We start from the raw sequence: 27,870 nt of genomic DNA on the forward strand, positions 1-27,870 counted from the left end.
CATGTAGTATTTGTGTCTCCTGTATAAAGATTATTAATAATTAATAACCATATCCTTTTTCTAATTCAGGTGTGGGATGGGATGAAGAGAGAGGAAAAAGGGAGAAACAAATCCTCCCTTTCCCATAGATCAGCAGCATGGCCACATTCTATACCACTAGACAAAAGGACTTTGGTCTTTTGGTTCTGTATCAAGGCTAGAGGGATTGTATTAATTCTCTCTTGCTGTGTTACAAATTACCTAAAATTCAGTGACTTAAAACAGCATTTCTTTTTTTTTTAAGTGTCATTTTATTTTATTTATTTTTTTAATTAATTAATTAATTTATTTATGCTGTGTTGGGTTTCTGTGCGAGGGCTTTCTCTAGTTGTGGCCAGCGGGGGCCACTCTTCATCACGGTGCGCGGGCCTCTCACTATCGCGGCCTTTCTTGTTGCAGAGCACAGGCTCCAGACGCGCAGGCTCAGTAGTTGTGGCGCACGGGCCTAGTTGCTCCGCGGCATGTGGGGTCCTCCCAGACCAGGGCTCGAACCCGTGTCCCCTGCATTATCAGGCAGATTCTCAACCACTGCGCCACCAGGGAAGCCCTAAAACAGCATTTCTTATCTCATGGTTACCATAGGCCAGTTCCATGTATGACTTGGTTGACTCTTCTGGCTCTGGGCTCCTTATAATGCTGCAGTCAAGGTGTTGGTTGGCACTGCAGCCATCTCAGGGCTCAGCTGTGGGTGGATGTGCTTCCAAGTTCAGTCAACTGGTTTTTGTCAGGTTTCTATTCCTTACAGGCCATGGACTGAGTCCTAAGTTTTTTGTCACATGGGCCTCTTCATAGGTCAACTCACAACTTGCTGGTTGGCTTCATCAGGGAATAAGTAAGATGATAAGAGAAGATAAGTTATGGGTGTAGTGGATGTTACTGTCTCCTGTCCAGAGGGAAATAATCATATCCCAGCCTGCTGGGCATGTTGCCTACTGATAACTCATAGCTGAGTTGCTTTCTAGGAGTGTTGCCCTTAGCTAAAAGAGATCACTTGCCCAAGTTAGTCCCCTTCCCCAGAGGCCACTTGCATCCAAGGACTAGTTGGTTTGGGTAAGGGATGGGTTGATACAAAGGCTTGGACTTCTTTCTCAATTTGGGAATTATCTGAAGGGCCATTCCAGTGTGGGGTTGACTGAAGCCTTTATTTCAACTGCCGCCCTCAGTTCATCTTCTTCTTCTGCTTAGACCTATTTCCCTCACTCTTGTTTTTGGAAGCACTTCCCAGTAAACGTTTTACAAATACCTGTCTGAGAATCTGTTTCGTAGATAACCTCACCCAGGATAGTAGGCATTGTGTAACCCAGCACAGTAAGATAGAAGATTTTCTGCCTTACCTCGTTGCATATGTGTACGCATGAATCTAGAGTCATTTCTCACAAATAGAAGTATATGTGGCTCCATGTATACGGCTTCTCTTCCTCCTAGGCGGCCATATTTTCTTCATGGCTTATTTGAGACCACATTTGGAGTATGTGATTATCACAATAGGACCACATCCTTGATGGGTTTCATATTCAGATCATTTAAGGATTAGCCTCCACATCTCACCCGTATCTCCTTAAAATTAGGGCTCCTTAAACGTTGAGGCTTTCTGATCTCTTGTGTTACAGTAAGATTATGGAGAAAAGTGCAGACTCTACTGAACCTGCTTCAAGGATGCATCCACCTCACTCCCACTAATACAGGTGATCTATAATGACCTTGTTGACTGAGGTAAGGAGGAGACTAAGTTATCTCCAGTAGATTTTAAAACATAAGACAGATACGAAAAACAAATATCAGAACAAAATACAGGAGAATATCAAGGTAGAGAAGGATTTATTAGGCACCAGTAACACCCATAAAAGGAAAAAATTTGATAAATTTGGCTGTATCAAAACCAAAAACTTAAATATTATGACAAGACAAAGTAAACAAAAATAAGCAGCAAACTGGGAAAAATTTTCTGTAAATCTAATATTCAGGATTTCTATCTAGAATCTACAGACTTTTGCAAAGCAATAAGAAAAATATCAGCACAAAGGACAATGATATGAATAGATAATAAATAGAAGCAAAAAGAAAGATGATTGTTGTTATACATGAAAAATTAATTCAGCTGTATTTGTAAGCAGAAATACGAAGCTACAGGGGATGACATCAAATCCATCAGGTTGTCAAAAACCAAAATGTCCAAGAAACCCAAGTGTTGGTGAGGATTTCGGGAAGTGGTGTACCTGAAATACTGGTATGAGTGAAGTTGTTCTGTCAACATTGGAGAGCAATTTGGTAATATCTAGTCAATTTGAAAACACGTATCCTGCGATTTAGGTGTATAGGTTAGAGAAACTCCAGCACATGTGTACAGAGAGACATGATACGAGGATATTGCTTGCAGTATTGTGTGTAATTTTTAAAAGGCCTATCAGAATTGATCAGTTACTATTAATATCAGTTACAATATTCTGTTGTATCAGCTAAAATACCTAATGTAGACTTAGTAATATATAATCACATGGTTAAATCTCAACACAAATCTTGAGTAGGAAAAGCAATTTGCAAAAAAAAGTATGATATCATTTATGTAAATTATAAAGTAAAACCAACTATATTTTCTATCATAGTTATCCGATAGAATAAAAGTTTTTTTAAAAAGAAAGGACTAGAAGAAATATATAAAATTCTTAAAATTTGTAGTACTACTTAACTTTAGGGAGGAAGAGAGGGACCTGGGAAACAAAGGGGCTTTGCCTTGTTTTTTTTTTAAACTGTCAATCTTCCAGGACATTTGCCTCACCTTCTTCCCTCTCCACAGAAAACTAAAGTAATAAGGAAACCAGGGGCTGCCTGTTTGCCACATCCAAAGGCTTAATTTTAGTTTAGTGGGTTTTTTTGGCTGCACCATGAGGCGTGTGTGATCTTAGTTCGCCCGACCAGGGATCGAACCTGTGCCCCCTGCAGTGGAAGTGGGGAGTGTTAACCACTGGACCGCCAGGGAAGTCCCTTAGTTTTGATTTTTAATCTCTGTAGCAATTGAATTGAATTGACTATTGATCTCCCTTCTAGAAACATCTTCTCTAACCCATAAATATCATGGCTCTATTTTGGTTCCTTCTGAATCTGACTGCTACCTTTATAGTTGCAGCTATATATAAGGGAAAGTAAATCTCTTTTCCATCTCAGCTCCCCAGTTCTGCTATCAGAAGTAAACACTGTTTAATCTTTCAGAAATCTTACTCTCGCCCTAACACACATGTACACACAAGTGTGATTTTGTGTCTGTGTTTATAACATAAATGTATACATAGCATACACTCTGTACTTTCCATTTAACATTGTCTTGATATTTTACTAGCTCAATAATGTATATCTGCTTCCCTTTTAACAGTTGCATGTTATTAAGGATTAAGATTTATATCTTGAAATGAGAGGTAACACCAAGAACAGCTGATCCTGAGCTCATTTCATTTCTTGTTAATGAATATTTACAAAGGCACTGTTTTCTTGGGAAAGAAGGGGCTCTGTAGGAGTACCATAGACATTATCCAGGCCATTAGAGAGCTGTTCACCTAGCCAGTTAGACCAGGCATAAAAAAGGTTAGACCACTCGCAGAGCTCTAGTGGGAGTAGAAACACGGTGCGGCTTTGAGAAAGTATGACTGATACTGAATGGTTAGGACAGAGGTTAGACGTAGGGCTGCGGGTGAGATTAGAAGTCTCTAGAGTAGAGATGACCATTCATTTGGTATAGAGAGCAGTACATGCTAGGGCCAAAGACAGCATCTTGCACAATTTCCACATTTAGGGGACAGAAACATGTGGGCTGCCTGGTCACAAGGAGGAGAGCTAGGAGAGTGAGGTATTACCGACCTCAGAAAGGAAGTGTGTGGATGGTCACCAGTGCATGATATAAGGAAAAGAAAAAGAATAGTTCAGTTTGGGGGAAAAACGGATGGATTGGTGATAGGGGGAGAGTTGTTGTTTAATAAGTAGTATATTTGGTGGCAGTGTAGAATGAATTGGAACTTTTGGAATCATCTGTGTGAAAGATAATGGGGAAAACTTCCTCGATACTAAGCTATTTAACTCATGGACTGCTTTCACTTAAGAATGGTTGAGCTTATTGGGACACTTACCCTTGAATGACGAATTACTTTCAATATTGTCTTTAACATCAAAAAGTGTTAAAAAAAAAGTGGTTTTTTTTTTTTTGGAAATCACGCTTGTCTGCTTTTTATTTTTTTAGGCCTTTTAGAAAGATTAAATTGTGTAGCCACATGCAAAACTAATGATTTGATTCTAGTTTTAGAAATAAATGGAACAAGACACTTTCCAACTAAACCATCTCCGGATTTGTAGGTTAGAAATCAAGAATAATGAAGTGTAAGTTTGAGGCAAAAAATAGATACTTAAGTTATTTTGTAAAGACATACAGTTGATATAATTTCCATTAATATAAAAATGTTGTGATTTTTTAACAAAGTCACACAACAGAAGATTTATTTTAAACCAGAAATGGGATATGCTTACAAATTGTAAATGACTGTTTTAGGTCAGCACCGTTTATTTGAGTGTTATGCAGGTAATTCAGTTTCACATTTCTCTTTCTAGAGAAAAGAACAACAAACTTGATTTTTCTGTACCAAGGCCTTTTTTCTGTTTAGAATATATTTAAAGGCGGGGCGGGGGGAATAGATTTTTCTTTTCCTGCTGAAGAAGAAGCTAAAGCTATTTAAAGCTGGGTCCTAACTACTAAAAGGCTCAAATACCTGATTTTAGGTAGTTAATGACTTTCTATAGTCAGTCCTCTCTGGAGTATTTTTCTTTAAAACCTCACATGGAAACAGGTTTTAAATGGTTCTTTTGTGGCCCTGAAATTTCTTGTTCATATCATAAGGGAATGATTACTGAATGCCCGAGCTCTATACCCAGTTCTTTTTCAGCCCTGAGAGGTTAACTGGGCAGGGGTAAATTTGGGTGTGATACGTAGTCTTTGGAAAAACACTTAAGTAACATAACCTAAAAGTTACAGTCCTATTCATAATGATTTCTCTTGAGTATCAGTCTATGTCTTTAGATTTTCTAATAAAACGTGTGCACATATGTGTATCTGTGTGCAAACAATAGAACCTGATTGCTGGTGAAGGTGGTATATTAATATTTGGTGGATTCAGTGCTTTGCTGGGGACCATTTACATTGATTGGTATGAGCCCTTTGGAGAGAAATTTAGCAGTCATTCTACTTCTCAGGAGCTGTCTTAGGGAGGTAGTCTAAATTCAGGAAATAGGCACATGTTCGGCCATAGATAAGCCCACAGCTTTCTTCTTGCCCACACGAGACCTCTGGTATGGTTGAATTCGGGTGATTGTAATATTGATAAATTCATTCGGGGATTTAGAAGACACACTGAACTTTTCACACGTCTGGTGTGAGTTAAATATTTGCCATGGCTCTAAGTACATTTGGCTTCATTGTTAGGAGTTTAAAATTATATCTCTTGGATTCCCAGTCATCTTCTATTAGACTTCTTTGTGACCAGCATTGGCTTGGCAGGTGATACAGACTTCTGTGTTTCTGGAGTACTTGATCCGATGTAATAGTAATAGGTATTCTCCTCCCCTGCCCCCTTCTCCTGCTCCCGCTACATACTCAAAGGACACATTCATATAATAAAAGCTCTGAAAAGTCCAATCATTTAATTAGACTTTTTTTGTTTAATTGAAACTAGTGTTTTTTTCTAACCTTTTGAACAGGAGGCTCTGCCACTTATTAATTAGCTCTGTGACCTTGTCTCTCTTTTCTCTGTAAAATGGGGGAAAACCCTTCATATGGTGATTATGAGCATTACATGAGATAAGTTTGTATAGCACTTTGTATACTGCTTGGCACATAATAAGCACTCGATAAGGTGGTAGTTTTTATTTAGCTGTGGTTCTTCTAGTCTAATTGAACACATGAGATTAGCAGATACAAAACAATAGGGAACTCTAATTGGGAGAGAAGGTCAGTTGTCAGAGGCTTCACGGATAATATAGGTTTGGACTGAACCTAGAGAAATCTAAGTTAAAGCTTAGTAATAGAACTTTCTTCACTGATGGAAATAATCTATATTTGCAGTGTCCAACGTGGTAGTCAGTAGACATACTGAGCACTCGATATGTGGGTAGTGTGACTGAGGAACTAAATTTAAAATTTTATTAACAATTATTTGAATTTAAAATGAAATGGTTGTATGTGGCTATCATATTGGAAAAGCACGAAGGTGAGCTTAAAGTGAAATGAAAAATTTGTTTCCCAAGAAATGGAATACAAATAAAAATTTCTAATCAATTAATTCTTTTGTAATTTATAAAATCATTATATAATGCTGTTTGCTTTCTTGTAGGTCTCCAATTGAGAAACATGGCACTGTTTTTCCTGCACTCTACCCACCTATTGCTGGACTTCTGTTGTAACAAGTTGGCAAACACTGGCTGGAACTGGGCTGCAATAAAACATGCCAGTATCAATGCTGACAGGAGCCTAACAAGTGCCAACTTACAGATGATTACGCATTTTGAATTCTAATGAACTGTTTTAACCTTCAGGAAGAATTGTAAAGACCTGTACATAGCACAACATGATCCGGATAATATATATACTGTTCATGTCCATCCACAAACACACCTTGTACCAAATAATGCTTTCTTGTAGTAGAATAAGAATCGTGTAAATTCTAAAAGATTTTAGCAGGTTTTCTTTCCCTATTCATTGTTTCTTATCAGTTTTAAAAGACTCCTTAAAGCATGTCAGATAAAAAGCAATTAGGATTAAAAGTTTCCATTTAATTTCCTTTAAACCATTGAGGCTTCATTAAACTCTTTTCACTTACTAAACTTGGTATCTTCTTTGTTTTGACACACTCCCCTTTGCTTTTACCTCTTCTGTCTGCCAGGATCATTTAGTTCAAATACTGAAACACTCAATAAGCAACTACTTGATTTTTAATGATGACTTCAGAGGAATGGTCATCACTAGGTGCTTCATACCTTTTGTATTATACTTGCACCCATCTCTTGGATTGGATGTAGCAATAACATTTTTTTCATTGTTGAGAGCTCTTGAATTCAGTCATTATCCCCAAGAACTAAAAAGAGTTGGCTCTGAATTCAATTCAGATTTAAAATTATTGAAATTTACCCCAAACAATACAAAATTCTGATTTGGTTTTATTTTTGCCCTCAGTTACCTAATGTGAAGGCTGGATGAATAAAGCATGCACAGCTGCAGGCTTTCTACCTAACTTCTGGGTTTGCTATTAAAAATGCTGTTTACCCACACACCCTTCTCCTTAGCTCTTCATATTTCTTTGCCTCTATTCTCTATACTGCAGATTTTTCTCACCTATTGTACAAAGAAATTGCGATGTATATTTTCATGTAATTTGATTTTGGAATTCTGTCACCTTATGTAGTGAGTTCTTCCAAAATATAATTTTTTTCCAATAATTGTCAAGTTGTTGGCTTTTATTGTATTGAATGAAGGTTATAATACTGAGTGCCAGAGAAGTGCAGTTTAGAAAAATCTCAGGTTGTTTCCTTATGCAAACAAATTTAATACTTGAAAATCACATGGCCATGGCAGTATATGTATTGGGTTCTGTATAGATTCTTATGTGAATCGCAAAGCATTACAGGGATGTAAAGGCTTTGTTATTTGACATATACAGATTTTGCCACTGACATACTGCACTTGGATTTTTATTACTGTTTGAGCATAAGTATATTTCATATCATAAGTTTTCAAAAATAATTTCAGGAAATGTAAAATGAGCATGTGCAGTGTTAAAGGTGTGCCCAGGTTCCTCTGTGTTTGGTGTGAGGCTGGGACTTGGAGGTAGTCTTTGGCATATAAGGGATAGAACTTGAGACAGTACCTGATGGGACATGGTGATTAATTGTGAGAATCAGTGAGAATTGGTGCATCTCTGCTCTGGGGGGTTTGGAGAAATGCTTGGGCAGAAGAATGAAAGGATTCCTGCAAGGAGCCAGTCCTTTATGAACTTGCATGTCTTTTTTAAAGCAGAAGTAAAATAATTGAGGATGTAGTCACAGTAGAGAGTGATTTTTCTAAATTTCAGTCTCTTCTTCACTCTGAAGCATTAAAAAAGCCCATAAATGTGTAATGGCCGAATGTGAAATTGTTTGATTTCATTGCAGCCCAATTTTCTTCAAGAACTTGGCGTGTGACTTTACTTTTTCAAAGACTCTGTAAACACTGTTGCCCCAAAGTGCCAGTACTGCATGCCTACCTGGGACTTTGAATGCAATCCCTTTTTATTCTTAATCAGAAATTGTTCACATGGTGCTTGCTTGTGGCAAGATGGAGTCTGAATTTTGTTCTCCTATTGCTGTAATTCTGCTAGCAATCTCTTGAGTTAAGACCTGAGATTTGACTCTTCAGAGAGGAGCAAATGACCTAGTAACTCAGGGACAACTATTCTTGAACTTTAAGTGCCACATTAATGCAGTTACTTTGGTGTAACCATGTGTTCTTTAGGGCTAGATCTTGGGGGGTAGAAGGAGAGCCAGGAATGAGTGCACGTCTCATGACACCCCTTTCCATCTGGTGCCCTGAGTGTGCTACATATGGAAACACAGGCCTCGAGAGATGTTTTGGCTTCTTTTCCTCTGTCAGAGGTGTCATCTGTGCCTTTCCCAGTGTTCATCTGACTGTGAATCTAAATGCCTCTACATTTGATGTTAAACCACACTCAGGTGACACTGATCCAGGTGGCTTTTGTCCCAGCAGTGCCTCATCATTAGTGTGAGTCTTGTCTGCTTTAGGAAAAGGATTTTTCTCCCTGACCTCGTGCCAACCATCAGCAACACCTGCATAGTCTTATGGATTGTAGAACTGTTGCCTGTTCCCTAAATTTATTCCAAGTTCTTGTAAAGGCTTATCGATTTCAGTCTGTGCTCATAATAGGATGGATGATCTCAGTGGCTTTCTGGCCTCTTGTGAGTTTAAAATCCAAATGAGGTTGGTTTTCTTGTCATTACAAGGTAATATTTTTGTGAGGTTATTCCACTAGTTCTGTGATTATTTGGGTGTCATAGTGTCTTTAATGGCCTTCATTCTTGGTTGTGAAATTTTATTTTATATGCTCATTCACCCTCTACAAATCTCCCCGTTTGGGGTTGTGGTGCCTGTGTATCTTTGCCTGTCTGGTCCCCAGTTGGTGGAATTACCTTTTGTGTACTGCCACTTCTCAGCATCTTTGAAATTTGACATAATGTTGCTTCATTCCAGTTTTTTGTTTGTTTGTTTGTTTTTAGTTCTGTAATTTGTTGATTGTATTTAACTATGTGAGTTCTGTTGTGATGTTTACTGTATTGTAAAGCACCTCGATCATGTGATGGGTGCTCTATAAATCAATAAATGATGACTTAGAGGCTGTATCATGAGCTATTTTGGTTTCAGGATGCAGGTCTCCAAAGCAAGTTATGGGATTCTTTCTATATAAACAGCACATGATAGCAAAGGGTCCACAGGGGAATCTAGATAAAAAAATTTTAAAACCTTATTTAAAGAAGGAACCAGAGGGTAGGAAGTTCACTTTACTTCCAACCTGATATAATGGTCTTAAAATTTCCAGTACGCGGCCAACCACCATTCTTAATCAGAATTTCGTGCATGCTGATTTAGAACGTTATATAAAATAAAATGAGCACGTGTTAGAGCATTATTTGGGATTTTGTCTTTGGCCTAGACTGGTTCTGCCAGGTGAAGAACCCAGTCTCAAACGTCAACTGGAAGAGAACACAGGCACCATCTCAATCCCCACCTTCCCTCCTCTAAACAGATGGGCAAACTTGGCCCCAATACCTGCCCAGTACCACTCAGTAAGTTAGTGGCAAATGCAGCAGGAACTGAGTACCTTTTTCCCCCTTAACCATTTTTTTCCTTTTTCTGGAGGACTGCAAACCACAACAGGATTCAGGATGTGAATATTCAGCTTTTCACCCTGCATCTTTATATATAGTTTATATGGATTTACAGTGTTAGGTGTTGAAAGCTTGTCTTTCTTGATAGAAGTTGCCAGTGGTTTTAAGGCCTCTTCCTTACAAGCTCTGAGAAAAGAACATGGAGCCTGATTTCTTAATCACAAGAAGAAAATCCTCCTTGAGAGCAGTTTGGGGAAAATGGGGGCTCATTTTTCAGGGTTTAATTTTTCTGAAAAATATATTTGAAATAAAACTATTATAGAAAGGTCTAGATGATGTCCCTAAACTTTAAATATATAGCAAAGAAGTTTTATTCCCATGCTGTCCAATGCAAATGAACAGCTTTTGACTTTGTCTACTGTGTGCAAGGCCGTAGGCTTTGAGGAAGGATCAGTTGGTTTTCTCCCTCCTTCTTGTAAGAGTTGGTAACACCACCAAATTAAAATTGTTCATTTTCTGGAGGACTGCAAACCCCAGTGGGATTCAGGTATTTTTGATTGCTCAGTTTCAGATGGTGTAACCTGGCTGTCTCGGTAGGACTAGTCTTCTTTGTCTCTTGGAGTCTGCACACCCCACTGGGCTGCAGTGAAGGAGAAGGGAAAGGCTTTCAAAAAAGGCAGCCAGACACATCTTAGACATAGCTGCACAGAAGGTCATAGATAAGGTACTTGGTTTTCCCTTGCCAGCAGTCTCCATTAAGAACAAGTGCAGTATAATAGTACTGTGTGTGTTAGCACTGTGACCTCTCCTTTAACCCTCACGAGCACCAGTAATCAAGTTCCTATTTATTGAGCCTCCACTTTGTGGCAGGCTTGTGCTAGATGTGTTTCGTAAAGGATCTAGTCAAATTATTACAAGGATCCTCATGCAGAATCAGGTTCAGATTAATTTCTCAAGACTGTACAGCAAGTAGGTTTCATGGCTGGGATTCAGTTTCATGACTTCCCTTACATACCGTGTGCCATTATTTCTTACCTCCGGGATATTTTTTCCCAGGTCACGTAGAGACTGAGGTGTGTTGAGGCTTGTACTTGAACCCAATTCATTGGACTACCAGTCTAGTGATTCCCTCCCTATCCCCTTCCATCATGATATGACACTACCTCCCCAGAAAGAGTCTGTTCCCCTATGCTCTTAAGGCAGGCAGCATTTTTCCCTTCCTGTACTTCATGTTCCATGTCCGGGACAACTTCATACAAAGTTCCTCTAAATCAGACAACAAAACATGAATTAGGTCTAAAATGAATCATGTTTCAGTGCTCAGATTTCTCAGGTCATATCTAATATTGTAGCTCCGTCCAACCCTGTTGGGTATTGTAATTCACTGAGTACTGTAGATGCTTTATTTTACAGGGTGTATTAAGTAGTCCTATAGCTCAGGGATTTCAAGCCAGTAAGAGTCTACTCAGAAGACAAGGGCCCAGAGATAGGGTTATATTACAGACAGCGCTAACAAGAGTGCTTTCACCTCTGCTACAGGGCTTCTTGTGATGAGGAGGTAGTGAAGCTCTTGAGTTGATTAAATCCCTTAAGATGAGTTCTTGTTTGACTGTGGGCTGTGGGCATCTAGGCCAAGCAAACTGAAAGGGCACATTTGTTTACTGCTACATGTGTGCTGCTCTAAGGGAGAGGGTCCTTGGTTTTCATCAGATTCTCCAAGGTCATGATCCCCCAAGTTATTAAGAACCATGGATTCTAGTCCAACTCCCTCTTGAAACTGATGGAGACTCTGAGATGGTAGCATAGATCGTGCAGGGACTTGACCATGATCGACACAACAAATCAGTTGCAGAGGCAAATCTGAACCCAGTTCCCCTGACTCCCGGTATAGCACACAGCAACAGCTCATCAGACATTTTGAGGGCTTACCTGGTGCCGCAGAGGTTAAGAACCCGCCTGCCAATGCAGGGGCCACGGATTCGAGCCCTGGTCTGGGAAGATCCCACATGTCATGGAGCAACTAAGTCTGTGCACCACAACTACTGAGCCTGTGCTCTGGAGCCTGCGAGCCACAACTATCGAGCCCGCGTGCCACAACTACTGAAGCCCGCGCGCCTAGAGCCCGTGCTCCGCAATAAGAAAAGTCACCACAGTGAGAAGCCCGTGCACCACAACGAAGAGTAGCGCCTGCTCACCGCAACTGAGAAAGCGCGCGCACAGCAACGAAGACCCAATAGACCCAATGCAACTAAAAATGAATAATAATTAATTTAAAAAGAATGTATTAAAAAGAAAAACATTTTGAGCACCTGCTGTATGCCAGACACTAGGCTGGTGCTGGTGAAGAGGCAAAGATAAGTCATATGATGCAAAACCAGACATCAGCTATGACAGGACTTCTTGATCACATTTATGTTATGACCCAGGAAATACTTGTAGGGCACTCTGAGATAAAACAGATGAGGCTGCCTGTGGCCAGAGGAGACTGTCTTGCCTGGCTACCCAAGTGGCCCCAAGGGCTCACCATTTAGCACACCTATAAACCATTCTTGACAGGGAAGCTTTGAGCCATGACACCTCCATTGAGCCTGGCAAATGCTCTCCTGCCCACTAAGCTCTGCTTGCTCGATGCAGCTGCTGTAATCACCTCCCTGCCCACACCTCTTCCACATCTTTAGTCTCTTGCCACAACTGGAACGCTATTTCCCTGAGCACACCACCGTTCATAAACATTTCAATACCCTCTCCCCTTTCATCTCCCAGGTGTCCCTCCCTCAGAATTCCTCCTCCTTCCTCAACATTTTAACCCCATGATTATGTTTACCATGACCTAAACTCCAAATTCCTTCTCCACTCCACCTCACTACCCACTAAATGGTTAACCTTGGCAGCACCTAAAATTTCTCCACTTTCAAATCCTCCCCCTTTTCTGTTCTGACACCCTCATCCTGTTCTCAGATCCTTCCTTCAACCTGTCATCTCTTATTCTTGGCTCTTCTCCAGGGCCACCACTTCCCCCTCAGTCCTTAACTGTGGATGCTTCTAGGAATGGGTGCAATCCACATTCTTTTGATTGTCCTTTGAGTAAAAATCTGTTTTGACAGGTTTCACACTATTCGGTTATATTACTCGTTAGCCTTCCTTTTTGCTATTAGTCATCCCCACATTGACTAAAGATTTTAGCACCTGGTTTATGGTCTCCTACCTTCTCTACCTCTGAATTCCAATATCTGATTTTTCTAGCTTCTCACCTCCACTTCAGCTACCATATTCCATGACTCTGTCCTGGAGTTTATTGTCTCCTAGTACTGTTTAACTTATGAACTTCAGTTTGCCACCCTAACACAGGGCTCTCACAACATTGTTCACACTGCATTGGTCTTCAATATTATAGAGACCTGCAGTTTTATGACTCGTACATCAGCCTCTACCCAGTCTGCACCAGAGTTATATTCTCACAGCACTCTCAATTTCTTTTTGACAATGAATCCCAAGCCGTGCGCAAATGCTACAATCCATATTCTCTGCTTCTGCAGCCAGGTAGCTGAGTTCTGCTAGAAAAAAGTGACCCATCCACACACTCAGAAGACACGTGCAACCAGGCCTTCCAAATTCAGATTCCTCTCCCAAATTTTCTTTACTCTTTTGGTCCCCTTGCCTATGAACTTCAACCATAAAAATGATGTCACCAAGCAATCTCTCTGATATCTCTTACCTCCACATCCATCTGCATGCACGTTCTTGTTTCCTAATGTTTTAGTAGAAAACAAATGACTTGCCTGTAGTCTACAGTTAATCCCTTCCCCTAAATTTCCTTCTGCATTCGCCTGCAGGGCATCCCGCCTCCCCAGGCTAGTGAACCTTCATTAGCCTTTCTCTCTCCTTTGGCTCTTTTCTCTCAGCCTCTCACATCTTTACAAACAAACCTAGAAACCACGAAAACCCCTTTCTCGACCCTCTCGTGGCCACATTTTCCCAAAGAGTAGTCAATGCTCGCTGCGTCCATCCTTTTCAGTCCCCTGCCTAGGGCGTGTAATATGATAGAGCCCAGTCAGTGCTTGATAAGTCCAGAGCCTCGAAAGTATAGGTGAAGAGAGCTAGGCTCTCGGTTCCTCCCGCGTCCAGCTACCTCCACTTTCATTCACTGCTCTTACCTAGTCTCGATCCCTCCCTCTCCCTGGCCCCCATGACTCTCGCGAGACTTGGGCACCTTCGTTACGCACCGCCCAAGTTGAGCGGCGCACTTCTCGCGAGGCTGAAGCAGGGCTGGGCCCGACATGGCGGAAGGTAAGGGTTCTGTGGAGCAGCGCGGGAAGGCACGGAGCTGTGGGGGTGCTGCTGGCTGGGGGAAGCCGCTCTGTGAGGGAACGGCCGGGTGTGTTCGCTTGGGGCACAGCGGGTCTCGCGAGCCTTCCTCTCTCGCCTCTGCCGCGCGCCTCGGGCCGGGGTACTGAGCGCTATTCCTATGGCAACGCCCCTCCCGGCGTCCCCGACCCCGCGGGACCTTGGCAGGGTGCCGGGCCGGTCGTGAGGTCCCGTACCAGCACTGAGTGCAGCCTCGGGGATCCCGAGGGCCGCCGGGGAGGCTCCTTTGATTACCGGCGGTGCTGGGACGGCGGGGGACGTAACCCTTCTCCTTAGGAAATCGAAACTGCTGTCCTGGCAGGTCCCGCATCCGGAAGGGGTACATCCCTCCCCTGCGAAAGAGCTTAGGACTCTTCCCAGGGTGAGGGGTGGGGGTGAGCCAGGGCTGTCACGGGCCAACGAGCCAAACAGGAGGGGGCTATAGGCTCTGGGCTCCCCAGCAGCCTCGGGATTCGGAGCGGCTGGGATTCTTTCCCCAGATTGAGAGATGTGGACGGGAGGAGGGGGTTTGCTTGGTAGGGGGGTTGGCCAAGGTCACGCTGCTCCTAAGAGATGTGCTAAACCAGACCTCGACTCCTTTGCCTCTCAGTCCTGTCTTTACCCGCTTTTCTGGCGCTTTCTTTGTGCCCCTGCAGGTGAAGGCAATTTGGCCTCTCGGATTGAGCCGCCCTTAACGTAGCAATATTAGAAGTCTTCATTGTCAAAGCCTTGTTGTACAGGTGGCGGGAAAGGAGACTCAGAGATGGGAGTTACCTGCCAGGGACCCTAGAGTGAAGCTGTCGGAGCTGACTAGTGTGCTTCTCCTGTTCACCCCATTACCGGAGGAAAATACTCCTTATTTGACTTAATGTTTATTGAGTGACTGCACCGTGCTGGTCCTCCACCTGTCCGATTGGTTTTGAGCTAAGCTTTGTCTGAACCTATCTTTACTTGGATCTTACTTTTGGGCAGCACCTGACAGTTTGCAGACTTTTCTTATTTGGATTAGACTTGGCAACAACCTTGAAGGAGGTCGGCATGGGTGTTACTTGCACTTTATAGATAAAGGAATTGAGGCCGAGTTCTAGAGATATCCGGGGCAGGCACCCACTTTTTGTCTGCTCTTTCTACCATGTTAGACCCCCTGAGGGGGAAACATCAGATAAATATTGTATGAAAGCAGAGGAGGATTAAAAGGAACCGAAGAAAGCTGAGGTATCCCCTGAAGCTAGTTTTTGGATGAGTCACAGAATGTTGATTAAGATTTTTTAACACAGTGGGTAGCCAGTGAAAATGGAGCTTGTTGCCCAGAGCAGTGAGTTGGGGTGGAAAGGTTCAGGAAGGGCTTTATGTGAGGTGACGGGTACTCCAGCGCTTTTACACCAGTTAGGGAAGTTAAGGAATGTTTGGGGAGTACATTACCAAGATTGAAATCGTAGAAGGCAGTTGGTTTTTCATTCAGCAGTTTTACTGAGCACCTGCTCTGCCTCGCAGTTCGGTTCCAGCCTGAAGAGCTCCTACTGGCTGAATATGCTGATTGTTATCCTGCAAGTGCCTTGAGATTTGTGTTAGGATAACCTTGAGAGACATGCAGCCGGTGGAGAACACACCTTAAAACACCCTTTCAGGGTTAAATTGGCAAGGGAGTACAGACAGGTAAGCACAGTCAGGAGGTTCTGACTCGACAGTTTTTATTTTACTTTTTTTGTGTGTGTTCCAGTTTCCTAGCCTGTGTTCTGACTTAAGCTTTTTGGAAACAGTGTCACAGACTTTGGGAAGAATTGAGTGGAGCATCCTAGTCCAGTTACCTCATTAAACTGAAACTGCTTGTTATGCCCAGGAAGGCGAGGTTATCTAAACAGTGTTTTGCGGGGGTGTTACGCGACATGTACTTTAAAAAGAATTTATCGGAGCTGGCTATGCTTGTTCAGAAATACTCATTTAAATATAAACAAATAGCAAAAATCTGTGTCATATAACAATTGGATGATCTGTAAGCACGCTCTTTGGGAATTTCCCTGATAATGGTCTTCGTCAGGTGGTGTGAGTGTGAGAATGTGGGAAATTGCGCTTAGGAATAGTAAATAGAACCTGCAGGGGCTGAGTTATACAGTAACTTCTTAATGCGACTCGTTTAGAAACCAAGCTTCTTTCTTTCCTTGCATCCATGGGTATTGGTTTGACCATATATATTTAGCTAAAGTCTTTCCTAAAATTAGTTGCCATTTCCACTCTACATCCCTGTAGCTGTCCTTCATCTCAGCCTCCTTCATCACTCGAACAAGTCCCTCCAACTTGGTCTTTCTGCTTTTACTTTTTCTCCTTGATTTTGCTTCCCCACAGCCTGTTTTTACAGTTTCCAGTGTTCCTTTTAAAGCATAAGTCAGATCATGTCTCTCCCACTCTTTGCAATACACCTACCCTTCCACACGCTCTCCCCATTCCCCGTGGCTCTCCATGATTTTATATACATTTTATATCTTATATACATTTGGAATATATTTTTCCGAAGCCTTCCAGTGATCTTTACAGGCCAACAGGATCTGGCCGCTGGTTAACAGTGATACTTTATTTCTTCTCCTTCACAAAGCTCTTGCACACTAACTTCCTTGCTGTTCTTTGTATTGTACATTTCCAACACACTCCTACCTCTATATCTTTGTCTTGCAGTTTCCTTGGCCTGGAACAGTCTTCCTCAGTTTCTCCACGCAGCTAATCAACTTCTATTCACTCAGGTGTCTGTTCAGTTCTTACCTCTTTAGAGATGGTCCCTAGGTTTTGTTTGTTTTTTAATTCCCTTACTGGAATATAACCCCCATGAGGGCAGAGACTTTTCCTGTTTTGTTCACTGCTGTATCTTCCAACTTAGAATCGTGCCTGTGGTTGAAGGAGTGGATGAATTATTGAGCATCATTTACCAGACATCAAGAAAAGTTGCCAGGAATTGCCTGGCGGTCCAGTGGTTAGGACTCCTCGCTTTCACTGCTGAGGGCACAGGTTCAGTCCCTGGTTGGGGAACTAAGATCCTGCAAGCGGTGTGGCCAAAATAAATAAAAAAATAAATAAAATTAAAAAAAAAAAAAAGAAAGAAAGAAAGTTGCCTGGATACATCCTTGGTCTCTTGTCAAGTACGCTGGCTGGTCCAGCTTTTAAGAAAGAAAGTTGCCTGGATACATCCTTAGTCTCTTGTCAAGTAAGCTGGCTGGTCCAACTTTTAATGTGCTCTGAATAACATCAGCCTGCTGGGAACTGCCTAACCTACTTTTCATCCAGCCCAGTTTAGTCTTAGCAATTTAAGCATGCTTAAGAGCTCAGTCTCTGCAGGCAGACATGGGTTTGAATCCTAGTTTTACTAAGCTGTGATCACAGGCAAGCCAATTAATTGCTCTCAGTCTCAGTTTCCTCAACTTTTAAAGGGGGATAATCACTATCTCAAAAGAAATAGTATATCATGCAGTGTACCTACCATGCAGTCTGTCTCTTAGTCTCATCTTTTTTTAAAAAATATATTTATTATTTATTTATTTGGCTGCGCCAGGTCTTAGTTGCGGCATGCGGGATTTTTTTTTTAAGTTATTTTTATTTTATTTTATTTTATTTTGGCTGCATTGGGTCTTCGCTGCTGTGTGGGCTTTCTCTAGTTGCGGTGAGTGGGGGCTACTCTTCCTTGTGGTGCACAGGCTTCTCATTGTGGTGGCTTCTCTTGTTGCAGAGCATGGGCTCTAGGGTGTAGGCTCAGTAGTTGTGGCACATGGGCTCAGTAGTTGTGGCTCACCGGCTCTAGAGCGCAGGTTTGGTAGTTGTGGCACATGGGCTTAGTTGCCCCGTGGCATGTGGGATCTTCCTGGACCAGGGCTCAAACCCGTGTTCCCTGCGTTGGCAGGCGGATTCTTAACCACTGCAGCACCAGAGAAGCCCCATGTGGGATTTTTTAGCTGCGGCATGTGGAATCTATTTCCCTGACCAGAGATCGAACCCGGGCTCCCTGCATTGGGAACGTGGAGTATTAGCCACTGGACCACCACGGAAGTCCCCTCTCTTAGTCTCCTCTTAAACCACTCTCCCCTCAATAAAATAAAAGTGAAAATTAGAAAAAAATGTGACTTGTTAAACAGAAAAATGATCATGGACTTTTGTAAGCTTACTGGAATTTGGTCAGGAAAATACTTTTGACAACAATTCAAGTAACAAGGTGAAGACATTCTGTATTCTGGACAATCCCTGGCCACTACAGTAGCCATTAGCTACATATGGCTTCGTAAATTTAATTAAAATTAAATAAAATTTAAAATTCAGTTCCTTAGTCATGCTAGCCTCATTCCAGGTGTTCAGTAACCGTGTGGTTAGCGGCTCCCATATTAGCAGACAGCACAGATGAACAGAACACTTGCATCATTCCAGAAGGTGCTGTTGGACAGCAGTGTTCCAGAAAATGCTTGGTATAGGCTGGTAGAAACAGGGAAAGGAGAAATTTTGCTCCTTCCAGTTTGAAAGTTTATCTCTTCATTTATTATTTTATTCATTCATCAGATGTCCCAGTCTGTTCATAATTATGTATTGTCTGGTGACCCCTCAAGCAGTATCTCTCTCTATACCATTCCTTTCTTTTCTCTATCTTCCCTTTCTTTCATTTCTGTCACCAGCAGAGGCTGTAAGCTTTCTCCTTGAGGATATATATATATATTTTTAAAACAAAGAAACAAAGTTTATCCAGTCACTGCAGTGACTGTGGATGTGCCAGAGTAGAGCTACTGAATCATGCTAAGATATGTGGGCTTCAGTCACCGGCAAGGTGAGTTGCTGTAGTTGGGACATTATCATGATTTACAGACATGCCCAACAAAATGAGAAACTATGTCCTCAGGCTCTCTTGTTAAATCTGAGTAGGCCAGGGACCTACAGTATTTATTGAGCTCCACCTACTAATGCACTGTAGGGTGGAGGATGGGATGAGCATGGAGTGGGGGTGGAGGGAGAGGTAGTCAGTGGTTAAAAAAAGAAGAGCCAGACCTAGAGCCTCTTCACAGAGAACACTGCAGTCCAGGAGGGGAGACGAAAGCATGTGTGTTAGAAACTGCGTTGTAGGGACTTCCCTGGTGGCACAGTGGTTAAGAATCTGCCTGCCATTGCAGGGGACACGGGTTTGAGCCCTGGTCCGGGAAGATCCTACATACCGTGGAGCAACTAGGCCCATGCTCCACAACTACAGAGCCTGCGCTCTAGAGCCCATGAACCACGACTACTGAGCCCACGTGCCACAACTACTGAAGCCCACACGCCTAGAGCCCATGCTCCGCAACAAGAGAAGCCACCGCAATGAGAAGCCCGCGCACCGCAACGAAGAGTAGCCCCTGTTCACCGCAACTAGAGAAAGACCGTGCACAATGACGAAGACCCAATGCAGCCAAAAATAAATAAATTAATTTAGAAAAAAAGAAAAAGAAACTGCATTGTAGGGTGGAAGGTGAAAAATGCTTAGGAGTTACTTTGAAAATTCAGAGTAGGAAGAGATGTTTTAGGGAAGTGGGGAGTATGTTTTGGGTGTCTGGGGAGGCCTTTGCTGCAGGAGTTAAGCTGGGCTTATCTGGGCTGGACTTTGGAAAAATAGGCCGCTTTTGGACATGGGGAGATGTGGGTGGGAGGAGGTCAGTATTCTCAGAAGAAATATCAATAGCAGGATGTGAGGTTGGAAAAGTATGTTAAGGGCTAGATTATGAAGGGATTGGTTAAGCATTTGCGTTTTGCTCTGTGGACCATGGGGTGAGGCTACTGAAAGGTATCGGCCAAGGTAGTGACGTGACTAGAATTGTCTGAGGCCTGTTGAAAAGGCTATATAATGTAGAGGATGGATTTGGGAGAGAACGAGGGAGGGAGGCTGGAGTGGGTGCCGTAGCAATTGAAGGTGAGTCCTTGGGTAAGGGGCATTGGGGTTGGTGAGGACTGCTGTGAGAGATACTCACTATAGACAGCATAAAAGACAGGACGCTGGAAACCTGTTTGCATGTTGACAAGAGGACGATATCAAAGATGACCCAGGATAAAGAAGATGTGGCACATATATACAATGGAATATTACTCAGCCTTAAAAAGAAATGAAATTGAGCTATTTGTAATGAGATGGATAGACCTAGAGTCTGTCATACAGAGTGAAGTAAGTCAGAAAGAAAAAGACAAATACCGTATGCTAACGCATATATATGGAATTTAAGGGGAAAAAAAATGTCATGAAGAACCTAGGGGTAAGACAGGAATAAAGACGCAGACCTACTGGAGAACGGACTTGAGGATATGGGGAGGGGGAAGGGTGAGCTTTGACAGGGCGAGAGAGAGTCATGGACATATACACACTAACAAACGTAGTAAGGTAGATAGCTAGGGGGAAGCAGCCGCAAGGCACAGGGATATTAGCTCGGTGCTTTGTGACAGCCTGGAGGGGTGGGATAGGGAGAGTGGGAGGGAGGGAGACGCAAGAGGGAAGACATATGGGAACATATGTATATGTATAACTGATTCACTTTATTATAAAGCAGAAACTAACACACAATTGTAAAGCAATTATACCCCAATAAAGATGTTTAAAAAAAAAAAAAAAAAAAAAAAAGATGACCCAAGGGTTCTAGGCCTGGGTGACTCAGATAATGGCTGGGCTGTTAACAGGAAGAAGAGGAACAGATTTGAGAACAAATATCTTGACCTCAGGTGTGGACAGATTTTGCCATGCCCAATATACCTTTAGGTGGTTATGTCTTAGCAGGCAGTTGGAAGCATTTCCAGTCACACTGGCATTTGTGTGAAAATTAGCTAGTGAGCTAATATTTGTTGAGTATCTCCTGTGAAGCCAGCCCTATCTGTGATCAGTGCTACACAGAGTGAGGTTTTTTCTTTTTTTTTAATGCTGTGCTTTTTAAAAAAATATTATTTAGGCTGCACCAGGTCTTAGTTGCGGCGTGCGGAGTTTAGTTGCAGCATGTGGACTTCTTCGTTGTGGCATGTGAACTTATAGTTGCGGCCTTCATGCAGGATCTAGTTCCCTGGCCAGGGATCAAACCCGGGCCCCCTGCATTGGGAGTGCGCAGGCTTACCCACTGGACCACCAAGGGAAGTCCCCAGAGTGAGGTCTTGAAAAACATATTAAGTCACGCCACTGACTTGCAGACAAGTCTTAACAGAGTTGAATCACAATCAGGAAAAATGTATTTCATTTCTATTAAGTACAAGCAACTATTGCTAGGGATGACAAAGTGAGCAACACACAGTCGCAGCCTTAATGGAAGTGGAACCGAGAGGGGAAGGCAAAGTTTCTCATAAAAACATGCATATTGTGCTTTATAGTTTAGTAACTTTTCTCTTTTGCATTGATGCTTAGTGGCACTACCGTCCAGCCGAACTCAAGTCCATAACCTAGTAATCATCCCTGACTTCCCCCTAAGTCTGTAGTCAGTCACCAAATCCTGTGACTCTTATAAAGCTCTCACATACGTTCTTTCCTTTCTGCTGTCATTCTGGTAGTTCATGCTAGTGGCTCTCAACCTGGAGAACCCGGCATATTAGAATCACCTGGGGAGTTTTTAAAAACTCAGATTTTTGCATCACTCAGCTTCAGTGAAGATCAGTATATCCCCCAAAACATTTTTTTCAAACTGAGCCAGTATTGAATAAAAGAGGGTTTTACTGAATCTTTTTTTTTTTTTTTTTGCGGTACGTGGGCCTCTCACTGTTGCGGCCTCTCCCGTTGCGGAGCACAGGCTCCGGACGTGCGGGCTCAGCGGCCATGGCTCACGGGCCCAGCCGCTCCGTGGCATGTGGGATCCTCCCGGACCGGGGCACGAACCCGTATCCCCTGCATCGGCAGGCTGACTCTCAACCACTGCGCCACCAGGGAAGCCCTACTGAATCATTTTTTAAACAAATATAACTATGTGCGTATACACACATATACATAAATAAAATAAGGTCATCTTTCCTAACTAAGAAGTCCTGAGTAATTGGTTTTATTTGTAAACTGGGGTAAAAGGATTTTTTAAAGCAAACTTCTGTTAAATAATGGCTTTTGGATGTTGTCAATGCATTTGAGTTATGACAGAATTGCTAGACTTTTTAAAGTGTGAAAAGTCAAAATGTGAAATGTCTCTTAGCACCATTATGTTTTCAGTAATATACAAACTTTGTGTGAACTGGGAGGTTACAGACTGGCAGGGGTATCTTAGTATTCCTTTGTAATCTCCTCCCGATGGTATTGCTGTCTTCTTTCTCCTTCCCTTCCTCTTTTTTTTTTTTTTTTTTTTTTGGCCTAGCTGTGCAGCTTGTGGGATCTCAGTTCCCTGATCAGGGATTGAACCTTTGCCACGGCAGTAAAAGCCCGGAATCCTAACCACTAGGCTGCCAGGAATTCCTTCCCTTCCTTTTTTCACTAGGGTATTTTGTGAACTTGAATTCTGAACAGTAAATGTATCCACTTATTTCTTATTCTCCATTACACAATTTTCCCATAGTTAGCACTCTTGGTTAGTGAATATTCAGTAATCCCAGTGAAAGAAAAATGACATCTTTAGTGTGACAGGTTTAGGAAAGTAGTAGTGGCAGTAATTCATCACCTGTGAGGAGCTTATCTTTTCTGGTGCCAACAAAGAAGATGGTATTTTCTGGGACTTTGATACATGCTTTAATGAAATATTGTTAGTGGAAGACTCTAATATATGTCTGAAACAAAAATTATTCTTGTAGTTCTCAAAATTAAATGTTATCACAGCTTTTACGATCATTTTTCTTTTATCTAATGGACATAGTTGAAGCAGAGTAGGGAGAAAGTCGGTAATTAAAGGATTATACAAAAGAACACTAATTCACTGCTAAAATTGGGACTAGAAAGTAAGGACTACAGAAGTGTAGAGAAAGGAAATATCAGGGTTTTGTTAATCTAAAAAGATTTAATGAATACAGTGTGGGTTAGTATTGGAGTAGGCAGAGGGGAGTAGAAATCACGTTTAAGGTAGGGAATGGAAGCAACATTTAATTTCTAAATCAGTGAATTAATAATAAATACGTGTTTGATGTCCTGACATTAGAGCTGAAAATAGGTAGCATGGTACAGTGCGATGAGCATGGGCTTTGGCTTAAGATCTTAAATCATGATCTAGAACATTTTTATAATCTTAAAAAATTTCCTTGAACTCCTTTGCATTCATTCAATCCCATTCCCTTGACCTCTGGCAACCACTGACCTGCTTTCTACCACAAAGCCTAAACTATTTACTATCTGGCCCCTCACAGAAAAAGTTTGCCGACTCCTGACCTAGAAGGAAGAGTCTTATAAGGATCATTGCGGGTTCCTTTTCTGACTGTCCCATGACTTGCTGATTAAAAAAAAAAATATATATATATATATATATATATTGCAGTTGATGTTGGTCTCTTTTTTAGGCTATTAATAGTGAATGTAGATTTTTTTTGTCTCAGGCATCTTTGGTTAGGTCAAGAGTGATGAATTATAGAGAGCTCATCAAAATGTCTCACCTCCAACTGCGTTGGTGAAGAGCAAATGGGTATTGTTTGGAAAGAAACATGATTGAATTATAATGCAAGTGCTGACATTCTTCACCGATACTTAGCATAGCTCTTTCGGCAAAACTGTAGGTTTATCTATTATTTAAATTTCTAGGCTTATTTTTCAAAAGGAGAGTTGGAGGAAGAGAAAGAAGAAGCCACAGCTGAAAACTAGTCACTTGATAAAGAAGTGGTAGTAAACCTTTAAACTAGACACTGTTCTAAATAATTTAATCTATCTTAACTCAATTACTCCTCGACAGCACTCTGAGACGCCATTATTAGTGCCACTTTCCACCTGTGAAAATCGAAGCACAGAGAAGAGTAAGTGACTTGCCAAGGTCACACAGCTAGTAATGGGCAGGCCAGGGTTTCAGCCCAGTCAACTGAGGCTCCAGAGTACACTCTTTTTTTTGACCGCTCAGTATGTGGAATCTTAGTTCCCCGACCAGGGATTGAACCCATGTCCCCTGCAGTGGAAGCACAGATTCTTTTTTTTTTTTTTTTTTGCGGTACGCGGGCCTCTCACTGCTGTGGCCTCTCCCGTTGAGGAGCACAGGCTCCGGACGCGCAGGCTCAGCGGCCAAGGCTCACGGGCCCAGCCGCTCCGCGGCATGTGTGATCTTCACGGACCGGGGCACGAACCCATGTCCCCTGCATCGGCAGGCGGACTCTCAACCACTGCGCCACCAGGGAAGCCCAGGAAGCACGGATTCTTAACCACCGGACCACCAGGGAAGTCCCAGAGTACACTCTCTTAAGGACCGTATCGTGTTGCCTTTCTAAGAATTGTAATAATTAATATTTATTGACCACTTACGGCAAGGCAGATAATCTTCTAAGGTCTTTGTATGTATTAGAATGTTTAATGTTTACAACATACTTAACATATGAGGAGAAGGAGGCCTTTGCCTGAAGGGTCACAACTAGGAAGTGCTGGGCCTGGGATCTGATCCCAGTCAGTCTACCTCCAGAGTCTGTGCCCCTCACCACTGTCCTGTGCTGTAGACTCTCTCTCCATTATTGCTCAGAATGGTAACTGTATACTTCTTCCTATAAGAACTCTACAGCTTGATGGTACTTCAAGGACACATTTGTATTGCTATTTGCAAGCAGACGCATTGCCCACAGAATAATATCTCAGCCTTGGGTGCTCTCTCCATTATGCTATGAAATGGTGTGGCAGTTGCAATACCACTGTTAGGTGCACCTGGGATCAGGGTTTCCTCCTACGAAAGATGCTAGGCGGGGAGCATCTCTGATTTCATGAATGAGAGCCCTATATCCTAAAGCCCTCCTTTCATCTTGCCTCTTCTCTTTGTAATTTATATAACCCTTGTAATTTATGTCTCGTGTTGTTAGGGAACTGTTGACTGAAACAACAATGTCAGGGTCGAGGTTGCAGGTAGAAATTTGTGTCAGTAATTCTGGAGAGAGACTAGGGTTATTGCTGTAGATTTTGCATTTACGTGTGTGTAACTGATAGCCAAAGAAATTTACAAGGATTCCTTGAGAAGGTGTTTGAAACAGAACTTTTATGATCTTTTCTTTAAGGGTTAAAGGAGTTAGTAATTTTCTACTCTTGAAGGCAAATGTCCTCATAATTCCCCCACATGAATCAGTATCCAGATTCTTTGTGACTGTTAGCTTTGTTCTTTTCCCTCCTGTTTGTGAGTTCCTGTAGATACTACTTTGATTCTATATTTGGTACTCCTTTGGTGCTATCAATACATTATTTGTTTGGAAGAGGTGCAAATTAGACTGCCCTTTTAAAAAACTCTCAAAGAGGCAACTGCTGATCTACTATAACGCTTAGTTCATAGCAGGTGCTTCATAAATACTTGCAGAATGATAGTTTAAGTGAAATGGAAATGCAGAGTATTTACAGATGCCATAGTCTTGATGGATTGGAGCTCTTGAGCAAAAGGTTGGCTAGAATATGGTGTGATTGAAACCAGGGTTAAAGGATTCAGTTTGCTTCAGGGAAGAAAAATCTGCAGTCGACAGCCACAGGCTATACCCTGTGAAAACTTGGAAGCTATCTCTTGGGCAAGTGGGATGTGACTGTAGCCACTAGTTTGAACTAGCAAGATAAGGTGTCCTCTGGCCATCCATTTAGTTGACTTAGGGAGAGGCAGGTGAGTGGTGCCAGTGACTTTTATGGAGGACAAGACTAGGTCTTGCCTTCTAATTATTTGTATTTCTCCTAGAGCCTAGTATTATGCCTGTTGCGCAAACCCGTTGACTGATACTAGTTTAAAAGGAAAACCTGACCAAGAAAACAAAACACTGAAGCCTTTTCCTTACATTTTCTGGACTCAGTATGCTACAAGCAGAGGCTTTATTTAAATCTTTTGGAGTAAAACATCACTTGTCTGGAGTGTCTTTCCTTGCGCTGGCTTTAGCCAGGTGGTCTTGCTCCATGCGCAGTTTGCATCCCCTGTCAGAGTGCTGTCAGGTTTTATCGATTTGTCTTGTTTAATTGCCCATCTTCTCTATAACCTTGTGACTTTGTAAAAAAACATGTGCCAAGATGGTTTTCTTTACTTTGACACTGGCACTGCATAGGTGCTTAATAAATTTTTAATGAATGACTAGGTTATACAGCTGTCTTCCTAGGAGATGAAAACCTTTGAACAAGTCAATGAATGAACAGAAAAATTGCAGTTCAGTTGGTCTTCTATCTAAACAGTAGTATTCCCAGAGCAGTCTTTATGTGACTTGGGGAGGTACGCGCTGGGGGCTGAACTTTTTCCCCAGGCTAGTCATCCCCATACCTGGGGTAGTCTTAAAAGTACTATGTATTTCCTGTGACCCCACTGAATTTGGGTGCGCTCTCTCTCTTTAGTTCAAACTGCCTAAGTGATTCTTACGCAGCCAGTTTGGGAGTAATGTCATCAAACACAGTCTGAGGCAAGAGGTGGGTAGGCTGCTGGTTGTGGGCCTGTCCCCTTTCTGCTCCTTGGTTCACTCTCTGGGAATTGAGCCAAAAGAGATGATCTTTAGGCTCCTTGCCTTCCTAAAGTTTTGTGATATATAAAAACCCTTACACTTGGGTATTAGAAAATTATTTATTTTTCCTCATACTTGTAACTGTGTTCCATAATCTTTAAAATTTGTGTAAAATAGTATATTTGCTTTGTAAGTGCACATAGATTTAAAATTCAAATAATATTACAAGACTTACAACAAAAAATAAATTTGCTGCCCCTCAGACCCACTCCGCAGACCACTTTCCACTCTTCTCTGTTTACCTCTAAGTGATAATACTGCCATTTCTAGATTGATCAATTATAGACATTGACTGACTTTTTCCTAGGGTAGATTAGGAGTTGCCTCTTTGAGAGCTTTTTTTAAGGTACAGCCTAACTTACACCTCTTTCAAATGAATAGTAGTGATGATTTTTTAAAGCATGTTAGGCTTTACTTTTTGGTTCGGGAATTGTCACTGCAGACTTGCTACACGAGGTGATGCAGTATTTAAAGTAGCTCGTTCAGTAGTTAGCGGTGTTTCCATTTCTGTTTTTACTTTTGTTCATCACCTCATCCTTCTGATAATGTCCTGTTGATTTGCCATGATTTTAATTGATCAATCTTAATTCCTAAGTCAATAAAACATTTGAAACTCATTCTGCTTTTCATGACTCAAAAAAATGTGTAAACAGTTATAATAGTTTAAACTATTTATCCAATAATTATGTAATTGTGAAATGCAAAGAGGAGGGTGGAGGCAATGCTGACAGTTTTGAGTGCATGTGCAAATTACAGTAGTTTCATTGAATTTTTACTACAGCGCTGAGTAGTAGATTCCTGCCCGCCCCCCATCTTACATATAAAGAAACTAAAGCTCAGAGAAATGAATTGCCCATGGTCCCCATAGCTAGTTACTTAAAGGATTTAGATCCCCATTGCTTGCACTCCAGAATCCACTACAGGTGTATATGAATTTTTTAAAACTGTTTAATTGAAGCATAAGATACATGCAAAGAGCAAAGCATTAGTATAGAGCTCAGTGAATTACCAAAATAAAACAGGAAT

General features: G+C 41.8%; 2 protein-coding genes across 9 annotated transcripts in view; both read left to right on the forward strand.

The window, feature by feature from the left end:
• UBE2G1 (ubiquitin conjugating enzyme E2 G1) overlaps positions 1-9,459 on the forward strand; it is a 132,007-nt gene extending 122,548 nt beyond the window's left edge. For all 6 annotated transcript variants that reach the window (XM_089900589.1, XM_089900591.1, XM_089900590.1 and 3 more), the window contains one exon: positions 6,405-9,459. The gene's annotated coding sequence lies outside the window, so the exon portion shown is untranslated. The remainder of the gene's footprint in view (positions 1-6,404) is intronic.
• Positions 9,460-14,138: 4,679 nt separating this feature from the next.
• ANKFY1 (ankyrin repeat and FYVE domain containing 1) overlaps positions 14,139-27,870 on the forward strand; it is a 79,069-nt gene continuing 65,337 nt past the window's right edge. For 2 of the 3 annotated variants that reach the window (XM_089900573.1, XM_022595396.3), the window contains exon 1: positions 14,139-14,232. In XM_089900573.1, the coding sequence (XP_089756699.1) occupies positions 14,223-14,232 (10 nt within the window). In that variant the 5' untranslated portion in view covers positions 14,139-14,222. Of the gene's footprint in view, positions 14,233-15,783; positions 15,946-27,870 lie in introns of all 3 variants that reach the window. The other variant, XM_089900575.1, reaches the window with a different exon arrangement.

This window comes from Delphinapterus leucas, chromosome 19 (genome assembly GCF_059928025.1).
Source record: "Delphinapterus leucas isolate spDelLeu-1000000601 "Yukka" chromosome 19, BTC_Dleu_Yukka2, whole genome shotgun sequence".
In the NCBI taxonomy this organism is placed as follows: Eukaryota; Metazoa; Chordata; class Mammalia; order Artiodactyla; family Monodontidae; genus Delphinapterus; species Delphinapterus leucas.